This window comes from Antedon mediterranea, chromosome 1 (assembly GCF_964355755.1).
Source record: "Antedon mediterranea chromosome 1, ecAntMedi1.1, whole genome shotgun sequence".
Taxonomy (NCBI): domain Eukaryota; kingdom Metazoa; phylum Echinodermata; class Crinoidea; order Comatulida; family Antedonidae; genus Antedon; species Antedon mediterranea.
This window is the reverse complement of record NC_092670.1, coordinates 1,598,791-1,618,803: the sequence shown is the minus strand read 5'-3', so window position 1 is coordinate 1,618,803 and position 20,013 is coordinate 1,598,791. Positions and strand designations below refer to the sequence as shown.

The following is a 20,013-nucleotide window of genomic DNA, read 5'->3' as shown; positions in this document are numbered from 1 at the left end:
GCGCATGTCAATTATGCTATAGTAACCAGTTATTTTGAAAAATAAAAGGTCGAAATTTGGACATTTTTGGAAAAAATCCATGTACTATAGTACAGGGAAACTTTCGAAAAATGACAAATTTTTGACCCTTTTATTTTTAGACATAAATGGTTACTATTGCATAATAAAACATGCGCAGAGTCGAATAATGGGTTCTGCGCATGTCAGTTATGCTATAGTAACCAGTTATGTCAAAAAATAAAATGGTGGAAAAATATTTTTGGACATAAATGGTTACTATAGCATAATAAACATACGCAGAGTCGAACAATGGGTTCTGCGCATGTCAATTATGCTATAGTAACCAGTTATGTCAAAAAATAAAATGGCCGAAAATTAATGTTGGACATAAATGGTTACTATAGCATATTAAACATGCGCAGAGTCGAATAATGGGTTCTGCGCATATCAAGTATGCTATAGTAACCAGTTATGTTAAAAAATAAAAGGTCGAAATTTTGACATTTTTGGAAAAAATCCCTGTACTATAGTACAGGAAAACTTTCGAAAAATGACCAATTTTTACCCTTTTATTTTTAGACATAAATGGTTACTATCGCATTATAAACATGCGCAGAGTCGAATAATGGGTTCTGCACATGTCAATTATGCTATAGTAACCAGTTATGTCAAAAAATAAAATTGTCGAAAATTAATGTTGGACATAAATGGTTACTATAGCATAATAAACGTGCGCAGAGTCGAATAATGGGTTCTACGCATGTCAAGTGTGCTATAGTAACCAGTTATGTCAAAAAATAAAATGGTCGAAAATTATTTTTGGACATAAATGGGTACTATAGCATAATAAACATGCGCAGAGTAGAATAATGGGTTCTGCGCATGTCAATTATGCTATAGTAACCAGTTATGTCAAAAAATGAAATGGTCGAAAATTAATTTTGGACATAAATGGTTACTATAGCATAATAAACATGCGCAGAGTCGAATAATGGGTTCTGCGCATGTCAATTATGATATAGTAACCAGTTATGTCAAAAAATAAAATGGCCGAAAATTAATGTTGGACATAAATGGTTACTATAGCATAATAAACATGCGCAGAGTCGAATAATGGGTTCTGCGCATGTCTATTATGCTATAGTAATCAGTTATGTAAAAAAATAAAATGGTAGAAAATTATGTTTGGACATAAATGGTTACTATCGCATAATAAACATGCGCAGAGTAGAATAATGGGTTCTGCGCATGTCAATTATGCTATAGTAACCAGTTATGTCAAAAAATAAAATGGCTGAAAATTAATTTTGGACATAAATGGTTACTATAGCATAATAACCATGCGCAGAGTCGAATAATGGGTTCTGCGCATATCAAGTATGCTATCAGAAAAATAAAAGGTCGAAATTTGGACATTTTTGGAAAAAAATCCCTGTACTATAGTACAGAGAAACTTTCGAAAAATGACCAATTTTTTACCCTTTTATTTTTAGACATAAATGGTTACTATCGCATAATAAACATGCGCAGAGTCGAATAATGGGTTCTGCGCATGTCAATTATGCTATAGTAACCAGTTATGTAAAAATATTTGGAAATTTTTGAAAAAAATCCCTGTATAGGGAAACTTTCGCAAAATGGCCAATTTTCGACCCTTTTATTTTTAGACATAAATGGTTACTATCGCATAATAAACATGCGCAGAGTCGAATATTGGGTTCTGCGTATGTCAATTATGCTATAGTAACCAGTTATGTTAAAAAATAAAATGGTCGAAAATTATTTTTGGACATAAATGGTTACTATATCATAATAAAAATGCGCATAGTCGAATAATGGGTTCTGCGCATGTCAAGTATGCTATGGTAACCAGTTATGTCAACAAATAAAATGGTCGAAAATTAATTTTGGACATAAATGGTTACTATAGTATAATAAACATGCGCAGAGTCGAATAATGGGTTCTGCGCATGTCAATTATGCTATAGTAGCCAGTTATATGAAAAAATGTCAAAAATTATTTTTCGGATATAAATGGTTACTATAGCATAATAAACATGCGCAGAGTCGAATAATGGGTTCTGCGCATGTCAAGTATGCTATAGTAACCAGTTATGTTGAAAAATAAAAAAGGCCAAAATTTGGCCATTTTTCGAAAATTTCCCTGGATTTTTCAAAAATAGCCAAAATATCGACTTTTAAAAATTAAATTATTATGCAATAATATTGCCATATGCGCATATACTGTGTTATCATTATCTTATAGTTCCATATTGGAATATTATCGAATCTAAAATGTGGGTACTATAGTAAGTCTATAGCGACATTTTTACGGAATATGGCATAGCAAAGTTTTGCTTTTTATCTTTTACTAAATGCATGTTACCTCAATAAATTTTAAAAAGTAAATAGTCGATATTTTGGCCAGTTTTGACTTTGTTTGTTTGTTGTTGTTTACTGTATGAAACTTTGTCATGCGCAGATGCACATAATATTACCTCAAAAAGATTCAAAAGTCAGTACTTTTTTTCGAGCACTATTTTGATTTGCGTGCAAACATGCGATTGATACGGAAAAAAAAACGTTTGACACACAAACATTAGTATAATACATGTCTTCAGTAATAACTTATGCAAATTTAAAATTATATTAGAAATTATGTAAGGACACAGTGCAGGTAAGCTCTTCTCGCTTACTGCAGTAAAAGTAGTACAGTACTTACTCTTCTTCATAATGCAGAATAATGACATATTAGAAATTAGACAGCAAATTTTGATTAAACCTAGTAGTTAATAGTTAGAGTAATACATATTTGAGTTAAATTTTAAATATTATGAAAACAAAAATCATAAATATAAATATGTACATGAAACAAATAAAATCTTTTTACATCATTCATAATTATGTAAATATGACTAAACTCATCATATTTAAAAACGTGCATATATATGCATACAATTTATGCATGCAAATTAAACTCATAGATATGTAAATCCAACTATTATGCATGCAAATAAACCTAATGCAGGCCTACATGAACATATGACTCATAAATATGTCATTTTCAACTCATTCATATGTAATTACATACCATGTACATTTAAATGTGATAGATGTTTAAAATACTTAGTTACAAAACTTCTAAATAAATCAAATGCACTGTATATACAAGTTAACATATGATTTGTATACATTTAAATAAATACATATTTGGGCTAATAATTGTTGACTATATCTAAGCTTGTTGTTTACATTCCCCAAACCACATATATTATATATAATGCAAGTCACTATTATTTTTACTCCAAACAGGGAACTATTAAAAATAGTGCCTTCAATTATAATAGAAATAGAATATGTAAAGGCTATGTCAATAGCAATACAAGCAACTGACATTCTGTAATAATATCAATACAGCCTTTTTATATAGTGCATCTGCATAATCTTATTTCTGCAGTAGATTACGTCATGTTTTCTTCACTATATCTACACTAAAATTGCAATATAGTGTTACTACCTTATTGTCAATAAAAAAGTGTCAGTAAAAAAATAAAATTGTATTCAGAATATGACGCAGGATACATGCAGTGACGTACGAGTATATAATGTGACTACATTGAGCTGTGTCGTCAGAGATGCAGAAGTGAACTTCCTAACCTGTGATAACTGAAAGAAAAGAATCATTATTATATTAATCTTTTATTCTTCTTCTTCTTCTTCTTCAATCTTTTAAATTATATTCTATTTATTAGAGAGAGGACTTAGGATTCTGTAAGTTTGGGTTCCTTTTTGATCAATTTTGGAACTCCCCCGCCCCTACCCCAGTAGCATCTGCCCATAATCAACAAGAAATTAGATTTTCTAATATTCTAAAACAGTGTATTTAAAAAGAGTTCATATACACAAAGTCTGTACTGCACATTAGTTATATTAAGTCAAGAATATTGGACATCATTGTAATATTTGATCCCCAAATTAAAAAGATTAAAGAGTTTCAATAATGTTTCACAAAGAATTGTTCAACTTGCAACTTAATAATTTCAAGCATTTTATTTTCTATAGAACTTACTATTTTGACATAAATTTCCACTGAACCCAGAAGGGCAGGAGCAGATAAACCTGTCTTCGTTAGAATCGACACATGTTCCTCCATTTAGGCAAGGGGCAGTATCACAAGCATTGAACTCTACAGAGAAATAAACATAAACATGAATAAATGAAGATCGATATCAATTTTCAGAAATGATAATTTTTTTTTTTACTTTAAAATGTACATAAATACTTTACCATTGTCACAAAGTGAACCACCGAAAAATTCTGGACAATCACAAACAGCTATTCCATTTTCAACTCGGCAAATACCACCATTTTGACACATATTAGGTTTACAAGGGTCCACTGAAAATATAAAAAAAGCATAAATTATATACATTGGTTTGTAGAAAGAAAGGCAACTGTTTTTCTTCTTCTTTCCTAGGTCATTTGATATACATAGGCCATCGCCCGAATAAATGAATGAACCTTAGCAAGGGTAAAACTTTCTTTTTTTACTTGACATTAAGAAAAACAAATATAGACGAAATTGTTTTCTTAATTATATAAAGGACATTGTAATAAAAAATGAAACTCGTTTTCATTTATTGTTGTAAACTTTACACATTCTCTCCTCTTTTGGTGTTCTTGTCTCAGCCAAATTCTAAAAGTTTCAAATTGCCTTTGCCAAAACATTCTAATAATGTGTTGGTCCTGCTGAAGACTTATAGGCCTAAACCTAAACATGAAATACCGAGCAAGTATGTGGGCCACCAACCCCAAATTATTGGGCACCTGTCATAGTGACCTTAGTATGAGGTTTTGCCTAATACTGTAATTACACTGAACTTCTTATGTACCTTCACAAAGCTGACCATCGAATCCCTCTGGACATTCACACTGGACTTGGCCATCTACCACAACACATGTGCCTCCGCTAAAGCACATGTTAAAATCACAAAGGTCAGCTTCACCCACTGAAACACAAAATAAACATTTTTTTATGATTGTTCATTGTTGTTATCTTGTTGTTTTTTTAAAATTAGGCTAATTGCTGCTCACCAGTCATATTGTTATATATTGGTATCGTTTTAAATTTCGTTTTATATCATGTTTTTGGAAAAAAAAAATGTTAGATAGTGTAGACAGAGCTTAAAAAATCAGGGGATAAAACGTGGACTGAATGCACACTTACTAGTTTGGTTTTCACAGTTATATCCTATCCATCCAACTGCACATAAGCATTGATAGCCAAGCTCAGTCATTGGGTCCTCCACACAGGTTGAACCATGTAAACAAGGTCTACCAACGCATCCGACTTAAAATGTATAAAATTTAGGTTGATGATGACTATTATTTATATCTCCACAAGCTTACTATGCATATTTTGAATGATAAACAATGATTAAATGTTGTATATGTCCATATAATGCAGTTTGTATTTATCTGTATTGCAAATGTTTATATTTTATATCATAATATATAACTAGTAGTTACACATACTATTGTAAAACATATTTGGAGTGCATAAACAATGGGTTATAAAAGTGTATACATTATGTATCCGGTTTAGTCCGGTTTATGCCATCAGCAATATTTTAAAGAAAGGTAATTATCATTCATATCAAAACTGCAGAATAATATCATAATTTATATGTTATAGTTGTTTTTGTATAATTTTAATGTGTTCCTTTTTGTAATTAATTCATTTTGGACACACCGTTACACACGAGTGCCATTCAATTTTTGTTTCCAAATAATGATTATTGATTTTCTGCACTCCCAGGCATATTATACATTTCTAAAAATCATTTTCAACAGAGCATTTATCAAAATCTTACCAGCCAAAGCATTATCAATAATTTCCATAGAAACTCCAGTTGAAATATTCTGCATATCGGATGTAAACGTTATCCACGTGACATTATTATCAGAAATAAAGTTCACGGGTATTATATTCCCAGAGGCATGGATCACCCTAGTTGTGAAATTAGTTGGATCGTCTCCGTTTCCGACACTTAAGAAATCATAGTTTTTCTCGGTGGAAAATTCAATAAACATGACCCTGATTTGAACATTTTCTGGTGCATATATTATCCATCTGCAGAACCAGTTGTTGGGGTAGTTGATTGGATAGCCAGGTGTGGCGAGAAATAATGAACCGTTTACATCCAGATATGAGGTAGAAATACAGCCGCTTGCTCCTGTAAAAATTAATACGTTGTTACAAGATGGCATAATAAGAGATGTGGCGAAGTAGCACGACCAGGTAAAATTCGATTCTTTGTTTATTATAAATGCTACATATTACTGGCGAGTCATAATGTTTGGTTTGATGTTCTATGTAATATAAACATTATAACAAAAAACCCATCACATTCCTTAAAATAATCTGTTATTAGTACTCAACTTTGTAAAAAAAAACCCAAAATGACAGTTTTAACCCCCGAAACAAACAAACAAATACCAACGAAAAACAAACAAACCAAATAATATTGCAACTACCTGTATTGACTGGGAAATAAATTCCTGTCATTTGATTGGACAATTGTGGGTCACATGGCGTGCAATAGTACGCACTATGCAACGGTTTAGATTATACTACAGTGTGGATTTATATCCGAGTCAGCCCATTAATATAAATAACCAGTCACCTGTTATTTCACAATTGACCCCAGTGAAGCCACTGAGACAAGAGCACTGATAAAACCCGAGATTATCAATACACGTTGCGCCGTTTTTACATGGATCACTCAAGCATTCCATTACATCTGAAGGTTGTAAAATATTATGTGAATATTATATTAATAATAAATGTGATGTGCAAAATAAATAATATTGTGTGCAGAAATAAAATTAATATATATGTTATACTGGAGCTGAATTTGCTGCCCTCTCTCCAGTGGCTGCATACACCAACCAGACTCTTGTATTGCTGGGTGTGTTGACATATTTTGAAATGATCATGGTTAGGTTTAGTTCAAAGTAAAGCATTAAGCATTGTCTACACTATCAAACTAGCGTGATGTGCCCAAATATGGTAGTAATATGCCATAATATGGTAGCGATATAACATCATGTCCGTATATGGGCACATCACATAACGTTTGCTAGTGTAGACAGAGCTTAACTGATATTAACTGAAGGTTAGTTAAAATCTCAACCCCGTGTTAACATCATGTCTCTCAACCCAGTCAATATTTGCATAATACTGTAATACATTTAACATTTATATAATACGTTACATTTACATTAACATAAGATTCAAGCTTTAGAACAATCTATATCATAACGTTCATTCACTCCTCATTCTCAATTGTAACAAAGGGTAGGAAGAAGTGTTGTCACAGACTACTGATGTTGTGGGGTAGGAAGAAGTGTTGTCACTGACTACTGGTGTTGTGGGGTAGGAAGAAGTGTTGTCACAGACTACTGATGTTGTGGGGTAGGAAGAAGTGTTGTCACAGACTACTGGTGTTGTGGGGTAGGAAGGAGTGTTGTCACAGACTACTGGTGTTGTGGGGTAGGAAGAATTGTTGTCACAGACTATGTTGTTGGGTAGGAAGAAGTTCAAGTGTTGTCACAGACTACTGATGTTGTGTGGTAGGAAGAAGTGTTGTCACAGACTACTGATGTTGTGTGGTTTCGTTTCGTTTCGTTTATTTATTTTTTCCACTCACTTATATATATATATATATATATCATTTACATTTACATAACATAACATATATTAAATGTGGGTGGATGGAAGTCACAGTAAGTTCACTGAACTTTAAGTCGTGACTCCCGTATGCCTAAGTATACTAACATTGCTACAGAGTAGACTAAAATATAAATATATAATAGTGAAAGTACATAAAATAAAGAAATAAAAAAAAATTTAAATTATAGAAGTTAAGATAAACCAGGCAATTATATAATATATGATAAAAGGGATAATGATAACAATTAGAGTACAATATGAAATATAATTAAATATGGTATAATAACAAGTATAACGATACAATGTAGCGGAGATTATTGAATACCAGGGTGAAGGATTTAATGCCATGTATCACCACCAAATAAATAAGGATAAAAGATCGGCGAAAATTTATGTAGCATATTCTGACACCATTTTGTGTTTGAAATTAGATTTAAAACTAGAAAAGGAAGATTTCTGTTTAAGTTCATTTGAGAGTGAAGTCCAAAGTTTGGGACCAAAATAATACATAGAAAATCGTCGAGCCTTAACATTTAAATTATCAAGGATATAATTGTTAACAGAGGATCGGGTTTTATAGGAATGGCGTTCGTCAATTCTTGTAAATAAAGTATTAAAATGTGAAGGCAGTAAATTGTTAGATAAACGGTACATAAATGAGGCAACTTGTAATTTATTTAAATCATAAATGTTTAAAACGTTAAATCTTTTAAAAAGTAATTTTGTATGGGCTCTAAATGATTCTCCCGCGCAAATCCGAAGTGCACGTTTTTGTAGTTTAAAAAGGCGGTCAATTTGAGTTTTCTCTAGACTTGTCCAGGGGCATAACGTATTAAATTTATCTAGAGTAATTGTGGTAGGAAGAAGTGTTGTCACAGACTACTGATGTTGTGGGGTAGGAAGAAGTGTTGTCATAAACTACTGATGTTGTGTAACAAAGAGGTGATTTTTTTCAGTTTGGTGTCTTGAGAAAGATTCTTATGAATAGAAATAGATTTAAAGTGCATTAACAAAAAAAACCATTTAACACAAAAAGTGCAAAGTGCAAATTAAACAAACTTGTGAAAGTTAAGGCAAGATAAAAACTAACCGATTTCACAAAAAGTTCCTGTCCAACCAGTAAGGCATTCGCAAGAATACAAGTCACCCCTCCCAGGGATGCAAGTAGCACCATTCTGACAAATATTGTTGGTACATTCATTTATCGGTTCTATTATGAAATGAAAAATATTAACATAATCGGGTCTAGAACTGCTCAAAGAAATGCATCCATCAAGGGCAACGTGTTGCTGTTTGCGGTGACAGCGGATCGTTCAAAAGTTTTAAAAGAATATGAAACATTAAATTCACATTTTACGATGGAGAAGTGGTGTGCTAACAAGGCGAAGATAAGAACACACCAACTGAAATCATCAGAATAAAAAATGGGTGCTAGTAATGTAATGTAATTAAGAATCAACACAGAAATCTGGGTTGAAAAACAAGCCAACCACAAAGCTACATTAAACTATAATAGAATGACGTCAGTTAGTCACTACCATCATTATTTTACAACAATAACAAAACGAATTGACGTTCTACATTAATGGTTATAATGAGGTTATTTAATTTGTTTAATCATTTTTAATCTTACCATTTTCGCATCTCGTTCCACTATATCCAATGACACATGTGCATTCATATCCAGATGATGTCGTTCGACATGTAGCACCGTTTAGACACGGGTTTGAGTTACAAGCATTAACCACTGAAACGCAACATAAAATGATAAGCCATGTATATACGTTCCTCACCAAAACTGAGGACTCAGAAACTCTCTAAAACAATATTTTTCTGTGGTCCTTGAATTTTTTTCCTATTCTTGTAGGAAATCTGCAATCAGATTTTGCAGTTCAATACGGTCCTTTTTTTAATACAACACAATATATGAAACAGGTTCATTTCCAATTCTGACGGAGTTCACATATTATTTAAAGACTTTTCTATATTATTATTATATTTCTAACTAGCTTTAAACATTCATGCTAACATGTCCGCCGACCATTAGTAAAATGAATAATAATTAATTACAATTAAAAATACAATGAAAATGACATGGCCTATAAATCTCCTTCCAATTAAAGACTTTTGTTGATTAACACATAAATTAAGCAGATTTTATGGAGATTAGCATATCATTTAATATGTATTTTAAAACAGTTTTATATTTATATTTAGATAATAAATATTCATGCAAGTTTAAATATAAAGAGTCTACTTTAAAACTAATTACATGCAACTGATGTTATTTTAAAATAATTTGGTGTAATCACGTTGAAAGCATGACTATAAAACTAATCCAATAATGACACATTGATGACATCATACCTTAATGACACCATACCTTGATGACATCATACATTGATGACATCATACATTGATGACATCATACATTGATGACATCATACCTTTATGACATCATACATTGATGATATCATACATTGATGACATCTACCTTTATGACATCATACATTGATGATATATATATATATATATCATACACCGATGACATTATACATTAATAATACCATCTTTAAATTGTCAATTAGGCAAGTGTAATACTACTACTACTACAACTCTATCTACTGAATAAATAATAAACTACATGAATGAAAGTAAAGTTAACATGAACAGTACAAACATTAAATAATGCAAATAATGATATAAATAATAGTATTCATGAAAAATATTGTTAACAATTGTGAAGACATAACAATAATGGACACTTGAAACAAATTTCCAGTTCAATACTAATAGTATTGAACTATATACATCATAGACTTAAGCTTTATTTGATATTATACAAAGTCTATGAAATGAAAACTTTAATTAGGTAGAATAGTCAACTCAGCTGAATCTATGTTATAATCTGAGCATCAACACATATCTCGAAACAAAAATTCTTTTCCTACCCACCAACCAACAAACTGTGACCATGGAACAAACTAAGTAAGCTTGAATGGGGATAAATCATAAACTGTGCCATGTTGCCCATGGTTTTCAAAGTAATCATCACAATTGTTAATTAAAATGGTAAGAAAATACAATCTACTGTATGTTAATGGATGAGGGTGAAGAAGTTAATATATATTGAACAAATGCTACAAATGTGAATTAAAAGAAGCATAATAATATTTGGAAAGCAGCGGATTCTTTAAGAAGCAATACACTTACATTCGTCACAATTATCTCCTGAAAACCCGTCGTCACATGTACACGTGTAAGATGTGACATAGTTATTGCACGTAGCAAAATTACGACACGGGTTGGATTCACACGCGTCTTTCACTAAATAATGCAAAGTGTTTTATAAAAGCATGATAAACAAGCATGGTGTACAGGGAATACACGTAGTATAGTCAAGTTAAATTGTGTACAGATATCAAATGAATGTGAAAAGAAACAGAAAATAGTTGTGCAATAAACATATGAAAATAATTACTATATCTTAATTAAAACATTGTCTAAAATCAAAACGGACATGGTGAGTAGGTAAATGAATGTGAAAAGATTTAGAAACACAGAATGAGAATAATGCAGGAAAATTCTCTTCATTTGTTTTAAGTTTTAAGAAAAAGTTCTAAACGTATGCATATAATGTATATTGGCTTCCTCCTGCAACAACTGTATTAACATCACAGTGCCTTGGTGAAGACACAGTACATTATAAACTTCATTTGAAGGAGAGGGAATTATTTAATCATCTTTTTTCACTTTTGAAGGTTAATATCATATTAAATATTTACATCATACCATTTTCACAATAATCTCCCGTGTATTGTGGAAGACAAGAACAGTTAAAATGCGTGCCATACTCATTACAAGTACCTCCGTTTAAACATGGTGCAGTTAGGCAGTTAAACAAGTCTGAAAAAAAGTAGTTCCTAAAGACATGCTCACTTCAAATGCATCATGGTAAGATAATCATCATTATTATTATTACTATTATTACCATCAGATAATTATGCTAAACAAACTAACTAAAACTGTAAAGTTTTAAAGATAACATTCAAGGCAGCGTGGCTTCACTCGGGTTTAACATTAGTGTATTTATTTTGAATGATACCTTGTTGATTCGTGGTTATTTTTTTTTTTGGTTATATGACTATATTGCTGGTATTAAGTTTATTATTATTTGAAATATCATACTCTGTTTTACTGTTTATATGGTAATGGTATCAACACATAAAATAAATTATGTAAAATAATAATAATTATTTTAAAACAATAATTTAATAATATTAAAAAAGAAAGAGGTGATGCACTGAAAGCCTTTTAAGACATCATGGTGCAAAGAAAATATGTTCGTTAAAGTATATGTGATGTACAAATCCGACAAAGGGAGTAATAGTCCAGATAGAAAAGGAAGATAGGAATCCTTTCTAAAGTAAACATGAAGTAAGAAGTTTATAAAACCAGTGCATTTCTGTGAACATTGAAATAGGTTGATAAGAAAAGTAAATTTTACAATAATTATGAGGTGCACATAAAAACCAAAACGATGATAGAAACCATGAATATGGAAAATGCTAATAATATAACATTGTTATGAGTCGCTTGGTTGGAATATAATTCAGTTAATTGTACCTTAGTAATACTAAATCACACTATTAATTAGCTCTAATGCAGTCTTTTATATCGGGATTTTCAAACATTTTTTAAAGTAAGTTTACAATTTATACAATATACATACTTTTGAAATGTACTTAAATAACAACTGAACACTAATGTATGAGATTGCGATGTGTATGTACAAAATAATAAACTCATTTGTGGCAAGTCCTCACTTTGTGTAAAAATAAGAAACAATCTGTCACCATGGTACAGTATGTTTGAATCTATTGAAATAACTAACATACATTAAAGATTCAAGAAAAGCTATTTGATCTGACTTTATAGAATTATTGTAAAATGAAAGATGTCAATGGTGCGGTACTTACTTGTTTCACAATTTTCCCCTTCAAATGCTGATGGACAATCACAAGTATAGAAGTTATTATTGTTGATACAATTACCGCCATTCAAACAAGGCGCAGAATAACACGCATCACGTTCTGAAAAGAAAAAAAGGTAAAATGTAGAAAAGAGTAATTACTCATTTTATGCTCCATCGAACAGAAGCTGATCTCAATGGACAAACACACAACAGAGACAAAACAATAAAAGAAAGTAAAAAATAAACTTTATATCATTATTTATTATATATAAAAAATGAAAAATAAAAAGAATTTGAATAAAAATAAAACACAAATTACAGTGATAATTAAGGTTAATCCACATTTATACTTAATTATTACTTATAAAGAAATATATTATGCATTTAATATTAATTACAATTAAATGGAAAAAACTTTAAAGTATTCAGTCACAATATTAAAATAAGACTAACCAAATAAGCTTCAGTTAATAAAACTTTAATACAAATAAAAAACAACAACATAAACTTGCCAATACAAGGGTTACCCTTCACTAAAAAGACAACAAAAGACAAATACAATGTTTGTGTTCTTTCTGCCATTGAAACTTACGTTCGCAAGTATCTCCAAAATATTCTGATGTGCAAGTACACTCGTAAGTTGTTACAAGATCAACACAGGTACCTCCATTTAAACATGGCGCATCAGCACATGGATCTACAGCTGTGGTTTGAAAAAAAAAGTATAATTATTTTATTTTTCAGCATAAGATCTTTTTCAATTGTTATTGGTATTCTTCTTTTTCACAAATCACCCGTTACTTCCAGCTGGAGAGGAAACTGTATGAAATGTCTGCAATATTTATTATCTATATTTACATTATATTCATATGTGAAGTGAGCAGCTTAATTTGAGTCATTTTTAGATAACATTACAAACAATAGTGATAAAAAGAAAGATAAAACGAGTGCGAAATGAACAAATACTAAATGATAATTAATATTGTTAAATGAAGAAACGACCAATACACAAAACAAAGAAATATAATCGATGTTATGAAGTTCAATTAAAACCACATATAATTTAATTATCAAATCTAATATGATTTAGTATTACAAAAAAAATCTCGAAAATTTGTCTTTATGTTTAAAGCATACAACAGTCAAAGAAATTTTGTTGTGCACTTTTAAAAATTCAATAATGATAAATGAAGTACATAATAGACACAATACGCATTTCTAGATGGAAAAAGTTATTTGAAAAATTCAATGTTTATGGTTAACAGATGCATATTACAGTATTTTTAAAAGGTACCTAAAGAACATTTACGATTGGTCATTGGTATGACATAATGAGTACAAATGGCAAATATCTAAAAGATGACAATACTACATAGCTGAATCTGTAATGAAATGATAGTGCTCTTTTCAGGTTTCAAACGTTACCCCGATTACATAGCTTTCCTGTCCAACCAGGTTGACATGTACATGTAAAGTCGTTAAGCATCCCAATACACGTGGCATTGTTTTCACATGGGTTACTTGTGCAAGGCATGGTGTTGACTTCGCAGAAAGTGCCCTCATAGCCATTTGGACAAACGCAGAAAAAACGGTTGATTCCATCAACACATGTACCGTAATTGATACATGGGCTACTTGAACATTCCAGAATATCTGAGATATGATATGATACATTCATTTTCATATGAACAGTTTACTCCTACAAAGCATTATTGGTTTCTTAAAGTCCAATATAAAGTTAATATACAACAATGGAACATGACTACAATTTGAACTTTAATCTGTGAAAGTATGCTAAACTACTAGAGTTGAAACGAAAAGAGAAAGGTCGTGGAGTGTTGCTTTTTTCCCAGAACTAATAACTAATAACTTACATTGAGACTCCTGTTTATTTTAAAAGAATTGAATTTTGATAACAAACAGTGATTATAAAGCTATCGCCATCACTAAATAACACAATAAAAATATACAATAGCTATATCAAATAGTACATATCAAAAGGTCTGGTGTCATTGAAATAAATGTGCTTTGATAAAGTAAAATTTGAGTGTTAAACTAAAGTATTGAATTTGATTGATTTTTTATTCTCGGTAGATTGAAATTACTCTCTCAAACACAGGAAACAGGATCTACTATCTTCCTTGGTAATTATTATTTTAAACTTTGGTTATTTATATTTCTTTTCTATACCATTATTGTTCATTCAAAAAGAAGTATATAAATAAAAATGAAAAAATATCTTAAAAAATGGTTGACAAAATAACATCCACCCCCACCCACAAAAAAAAAATCGTATTAAAAAAAAAAAGAAACACAGCACACGTAGGTCTACATGTCTAATATATTACCAATTTTGCAGGTGATCCCTGAAAATCCAGGTGGACATTGACATGTGTAAATGTCAACATCCTGAAAACATTCACCACCATTTTTACAAGGACCACTCGAACATTCATCTATGTCTATGATAAATATCAGATATTGTCAGAAAATGTAAATGACATCTACCAAATTGAAACTATTACGGTACTCTATTAAAATTTATTAAAATATTACTTTCATCATCTGTTTCATCTATTGTCATATAATTATATAAATGTATCTAATATATATCTACTGTATACAAATTTTCAATTACCAATTTCACAGTAAGTTCCCGTATATCCTCTTGCACACTGACATATATAGGAGTTGATCCCATCGACGCATATACCATCATTCAAACATGGATTACTTGAGCATTCTTGGATGTTAACCTCACAATCGGAACCAGAAAAACCTGCTGCACACTGACAAACATAACCATTTAACTGTTCTGAGCATGATCCATTATTTTTGCAAGGAGATGAGAAGCATTCCAGTATCTCACTTTCACAGTGAATTCCTTTAAACCCAGGAATACAACTACAATTATACCCATCTACAAGATCTTGACAAATTGCTCCATTCTGACACGGACTAGAAGAACATTCCTGGATATCTTGTTCACAGTCTCTTCCATGAAACCCAGGAATACAACTACAATTATATCCATCTACAAGATCCTGACAAGTTGCTCCATTCTGACATGGACTAGAAGAACATTCCTGGATATCTTGTTCACAGTCTCTTCCATAAAACCCAGGAATACAACTACAATTATATCCATCTACAAGATCCTGACAAGTTGCTCCATTCTGACATGGACTAGAAGAGCATTCCTGGATATCTTGTTCACAGTCTCTTCCATGAAACCCGGGAATACAACTACAATTATATCCATCTACAAGATCTTGACAAGTTGCTCCATTCTGACATGGACTAGAAGAACATTCCTGGATATGTTGTTCACAGTCTCTTCCATGAAACCCAGGAATACAACTACAATTATATCCATCTACAAGATCTTGACAAGTTGCTCCATTCTGACATGGACTAGAAGAGCATTCCTGGATATCTTGTTCACAGTCTCTTCCAGCAAACCCAGGAATACAACTACAATTATACCCATCTACAAGATCTTGACAAGTTGCTCCATTCTGACATGGCCAAGAAGAACATTCCTGGATATCTTGTTCACAGTCTCTTCCAGCAAACCCAGGAATACAACTACAATTATATCCATCTACAAGATCTTGACAAGTTGCTCCATTCTGACACGGACTAGAAGAACATTCCTGGATATCTTGTTCACAGTCTCTTCCATGAAACCCAGGAATACAACTACAATTATATCCATCTACAAGATCCTGACAAGTTGCTCCATTCTGACATGGACTAGAAGAACATTCCTGGATATCTTGTTCACAGTCTCTTCCATAAAACCAAGGAATACAACTACAATTATATCCATCTACAAGATCCTGACAAGTTGCTCCATTCTGACATGGACTAGAAGAGCATTCCTGGATATCTTGTTCACAGTCTCTTCCATGAAACCCGGGAATACAACTACAATTATATCCATCTACAAGATCTTGACAAGTTGCTCCATTCTGACATGGACTAGAAGAACATTCCTGGATATGTTGTTCACAGTCTCTTCCATGAAACCCAGGAATACAACTACAATTATATCCATCTACAAGATCTTGACAAGTTGCTCCATTCTGACATGGACTAGAAGAGCATTCCTGGATATCTTGTTCACAGTCTCTTCCAGCAAACCCAGGAATACAACTACAATTATACCCATCTACCAGATCTTGACAAGTTGCTCCATTCTGACATGGCCAAGAAGAACATTCCTGGATATCTTGTTCACAGTCTCTTCCAGCAAACCCAGGAATACAACTACAATTATATCCATCTACAAGATCTTGACAAGTTGCTCCATTCTGACACGGACTAGAAGAACATTCCTGGATATCTTGTTCACAGTCTCTTCCAGCAAACCCAGGAATACAACTACAATTATATCCATCTACAAGATCTTGACAAGTTGCTCCATTCTGACATGGACTAGAAGAACATTCCTGGATATCTTGTTCACAGTCTCTTCCAGCAAACCCAGGAATACAACTACAATTATACCCATCTACCAGATCTTGACAAGTTGCTCCATTCTGACATGGCCAAGAAGAACATTCCTGGATATCTTGTTCACAGTCTCTTCCAGCAAACCCAGGAATACAACTACAATTATATCCATCTACAAGATCTTGACAAGTTGCTCCATTCTGACACGGACTAGAAGAACATTCCTGGATATCTTGTTCACAGTCTCTTCCAGCAAACCCAGGAATACAACTACAATTATATCCATCTACAAGATCTTGACAAGTTGCTCCATTCTGACATGGACTAGAAGAACATTCCTGGATATCTTGTTCACAGTCTCTTCCATCAAACCCAGGAATACAACTACAATTATATCCATCTACAAGATCTTGACAAGTTGCTCCACTCTGACACGGACTAGAAGAACATTCCTGGATATCTTGTTCACAGTCTCTTCCATCAAACCCAGGAATACAACTACAATTATATCCATCTACGAGATCCTGACAAGTTGCTCCATTCTGACACGGACTAGAAGAACATTCCTGTAAATCTTGTTCACAGTTTCTTCCATCAAACCCAGGAATACAAATACAATTATATCCATCTACAAGATCCTGACAAGTTGCTCCATTCTGACACGGACTAGAAGAGCATTCCTGAATATCTTGTTCACAGTCTCTTCCATCAAACCCAGGAATACAACTACAATTATATCCATCTACAAGATCCTGACAAGTTGCTCCATTCTGACACGGACTAGAAGAACATTCCTGGATGTCTTTCTCACATTGAGTTCCTTGGTACCCATTGGGACAGGTACAAATATATCCATCTATATCTTCTACGCATGTGGCACCATTTAAACAAGGATTACTATTACATTCTAATATTTCTATAACAAAAATGTAACATACGCAATTGAAATAGTTATTATTTCAAAAAACTGTTTTAGATTAAACAAGACAAAAAAAGTGTATATTTATGTACTTTTACAGTTCTCGAGTATAAATAAAACAACAACATAAACTTAGATATATATATGTATTAAGAGTCTGAAAATTGTAGTAGAACAAAATTTATCAAAACGATTACTGAAATAATGTTGTTATCGTAAATGTTAACCTACAGTTTAGGAAGGAACATTACTGCAGAAAAAAGTGCTGAAAAACATCAACGTGATGGTTATTGCATAAAATACTGAATGGAAATTAGTAGACTAATGATAATTGGATAACATAAAACATCACTGTTATCAATTCATAAAAAAAAAAACAAAAAATACAATGTTAGTAATTTGATCATCTAATTGTACAGATGAATGAAGACAAATACAGTGCATATACGATTCACAGAGTGTATATTTAATTATTACATTATCACTTCAGGTACTGTAGTAGTAGTAGTAGGTAAGTTTTAGAATCACATCAACTCGCCACCAAGTTTTATACCTGTCTCGCAATGTACACCAATAAAACCAGGAAGACAGACGCAAACATAGCTGTTGGTAAGTTCGTTGCACTGTGCTTCATTCAGACATGGATCCGAGTCACAAAGCAGCAGTTTGGTCTCACAAAGTCTACCAGTGTATCCACTTGGACATACACAAAGAAAATCTTCAGTTGTACTTTGACATGTTGCACCATTCTCGCAAACAATATTACTGCACGTTGTCGTTTCCATCTCACAATTGACCCCTTCGTAACCTAGTTGACACTGACAGACATATCCTGAATCTAACTCAAAGCATGTAGCATCATTCTCACAGGAGGTCAGATCACAAAAGTTGATTCGGACATTACAATTGTCACCGACAAAGTTCATAGGGCATTCGCAGGTGTAACCGCCAATCCACGGTACACATCTCCCATTATTTTGACAAGGCACGTTATCGCAGTAATTTACCAATATCTCACATGTTGGCCCTTCATAACCAGTAGGACACTGACAAACAAAATCTGATTGTAATTCCACACAGACAGCACCATTAAAGCAAGGTAAACTTTTGCACGGACCTATACTCGTTTCGCAAAACGTTCCTACAAACCCATTTTGGCATAGACAAAGGAATCCCTCTGTTATTTCATAACATGTTCCAGAATTCTGGCATGGATTACCATGGCAATAGTCTGAAACGATCTCACAATTAATCCCTTCGTAACCGTCAGGGCACTGGCATTCATAGCCTTCAGGCACATCAACGCAAGTCTCTCCAGTTGCGCATGGACTAGAATCGCATTGCTTCTCTACTATATACCAAAATAAATTGTAAGAGTAACACAATAAACTGTTAAAAAACGACTATTACAAATGTCATGTCCATAATAATTGTAAAAAAAAACATTGAGCGAAATGTTATTTGAAAATCTGTAAGAATATGTTTTTTATTACTGTGATAATAATAATTAATTACGCAACACAATATTGTTTTTTTTTTAGATCTATGTAATATATTCTATTAGAATTACTAAATGGCTATCATGTTTGGATTTTTTCTGTAAAATATATGATTTACATTAGTTAGTATTTCTGTAATACGTGTTAGATTCCGGTTTAATCCTGAGACTAACAAAAGTAATCCTTAATTCTGCGTATATGCTTGCTTAACTGACAAACTCAAGTACTAAAACTGAGTAAAAGATTATTTTTCCAGTATTATTTTCTAAATGAATAAAAAACATTGACAATATACTACTTACGAATTTCACATTGGATTCCAGTATACTGTGGCGAACAAATGCAGCGATATGAATTAACAGCAAGTTCTTCGCAAAATGCCCCATTCAAGCAAATATCAACGGGACAAGGTGTGCGCGCTGAAAAA

At 32.2% G+C, this 20,013-nt stretch overlaps 1 protein-coding gene across 1 annotated transcript in view; it reads right to left on the bottom strand.

The window, feature by feature from the left end:
* Positions 1 to 3,652: 3,652 nt before the first annotated feature.
* LOC140051017 (uncharacterized) overlaps positions 3,653 to 20,013 on the bottom strand; it is a 78,584-nt gene continuing 62,223 nt past the window's right edge. Inside the window, exons 83-98 of the mRNA XM_072096079.1 lie at positions 19,889 to 20,005; positions 18,641 to 19,438; positions 15,349 to 18,084; positions 13,303 to 13,407; positions 12,715 to 12,828; positions 11,528 to 11,641; positions 10,949 to 11,062; positions 9,369 to 9,482; positions 8,826 to 8,945; positions 6,687 to 6,803; positions 5,874 to 6,236; positions 5,228 to 5,350; positions 4,893 to 5,009; positions 4,288 to 4,398; positions 4,070 to 4,186; positions 3,653 to 3,666 (exon numbers count right to left, since the gene is read on the bottom strand). Coding sequence (XP_071952180.1) covers positions 3,653 to 3,666; positions 4,070 to 4,186; positions 4,288 to 4,398; positions 4,893 to 5,009; positions 5,228 to 5,350; positions 5,874 to 6,236; positions 6,687 to 6,803; positions 8,826 to 8,945; positions 9,369 to 9,482; positions 10,949 to 11,062; positions 11,528 to 11,641; positions 12,715 to 12,828; positions 13,303 to 13,407; positions 15,349 to 18,084; positions 18,641 to 19,438; positions 19,889 to 20,005 — 5,294 coding nt within the window. The remainder of the gene's footprint in view (positions 3,667 to 4,069; positions 4,187 to 4,287; positions 4,399 to 4,892; positions 5,010 to 5,227; positions 5,351 to 5,873; positions 6,237 to 6,686; positions 6,804 to 8,825; positions 8,946 to 9,368; positions 9,483 to 10,948; positions 11,063 to 11,527; positions 11,642 to 12,714; positions 12,829 to 13,302; positions 13,408 to 15,348; positions 18,085 to 18,640; positions 19,439 to 19,888; positions 20,006 to 20,013) is intronic.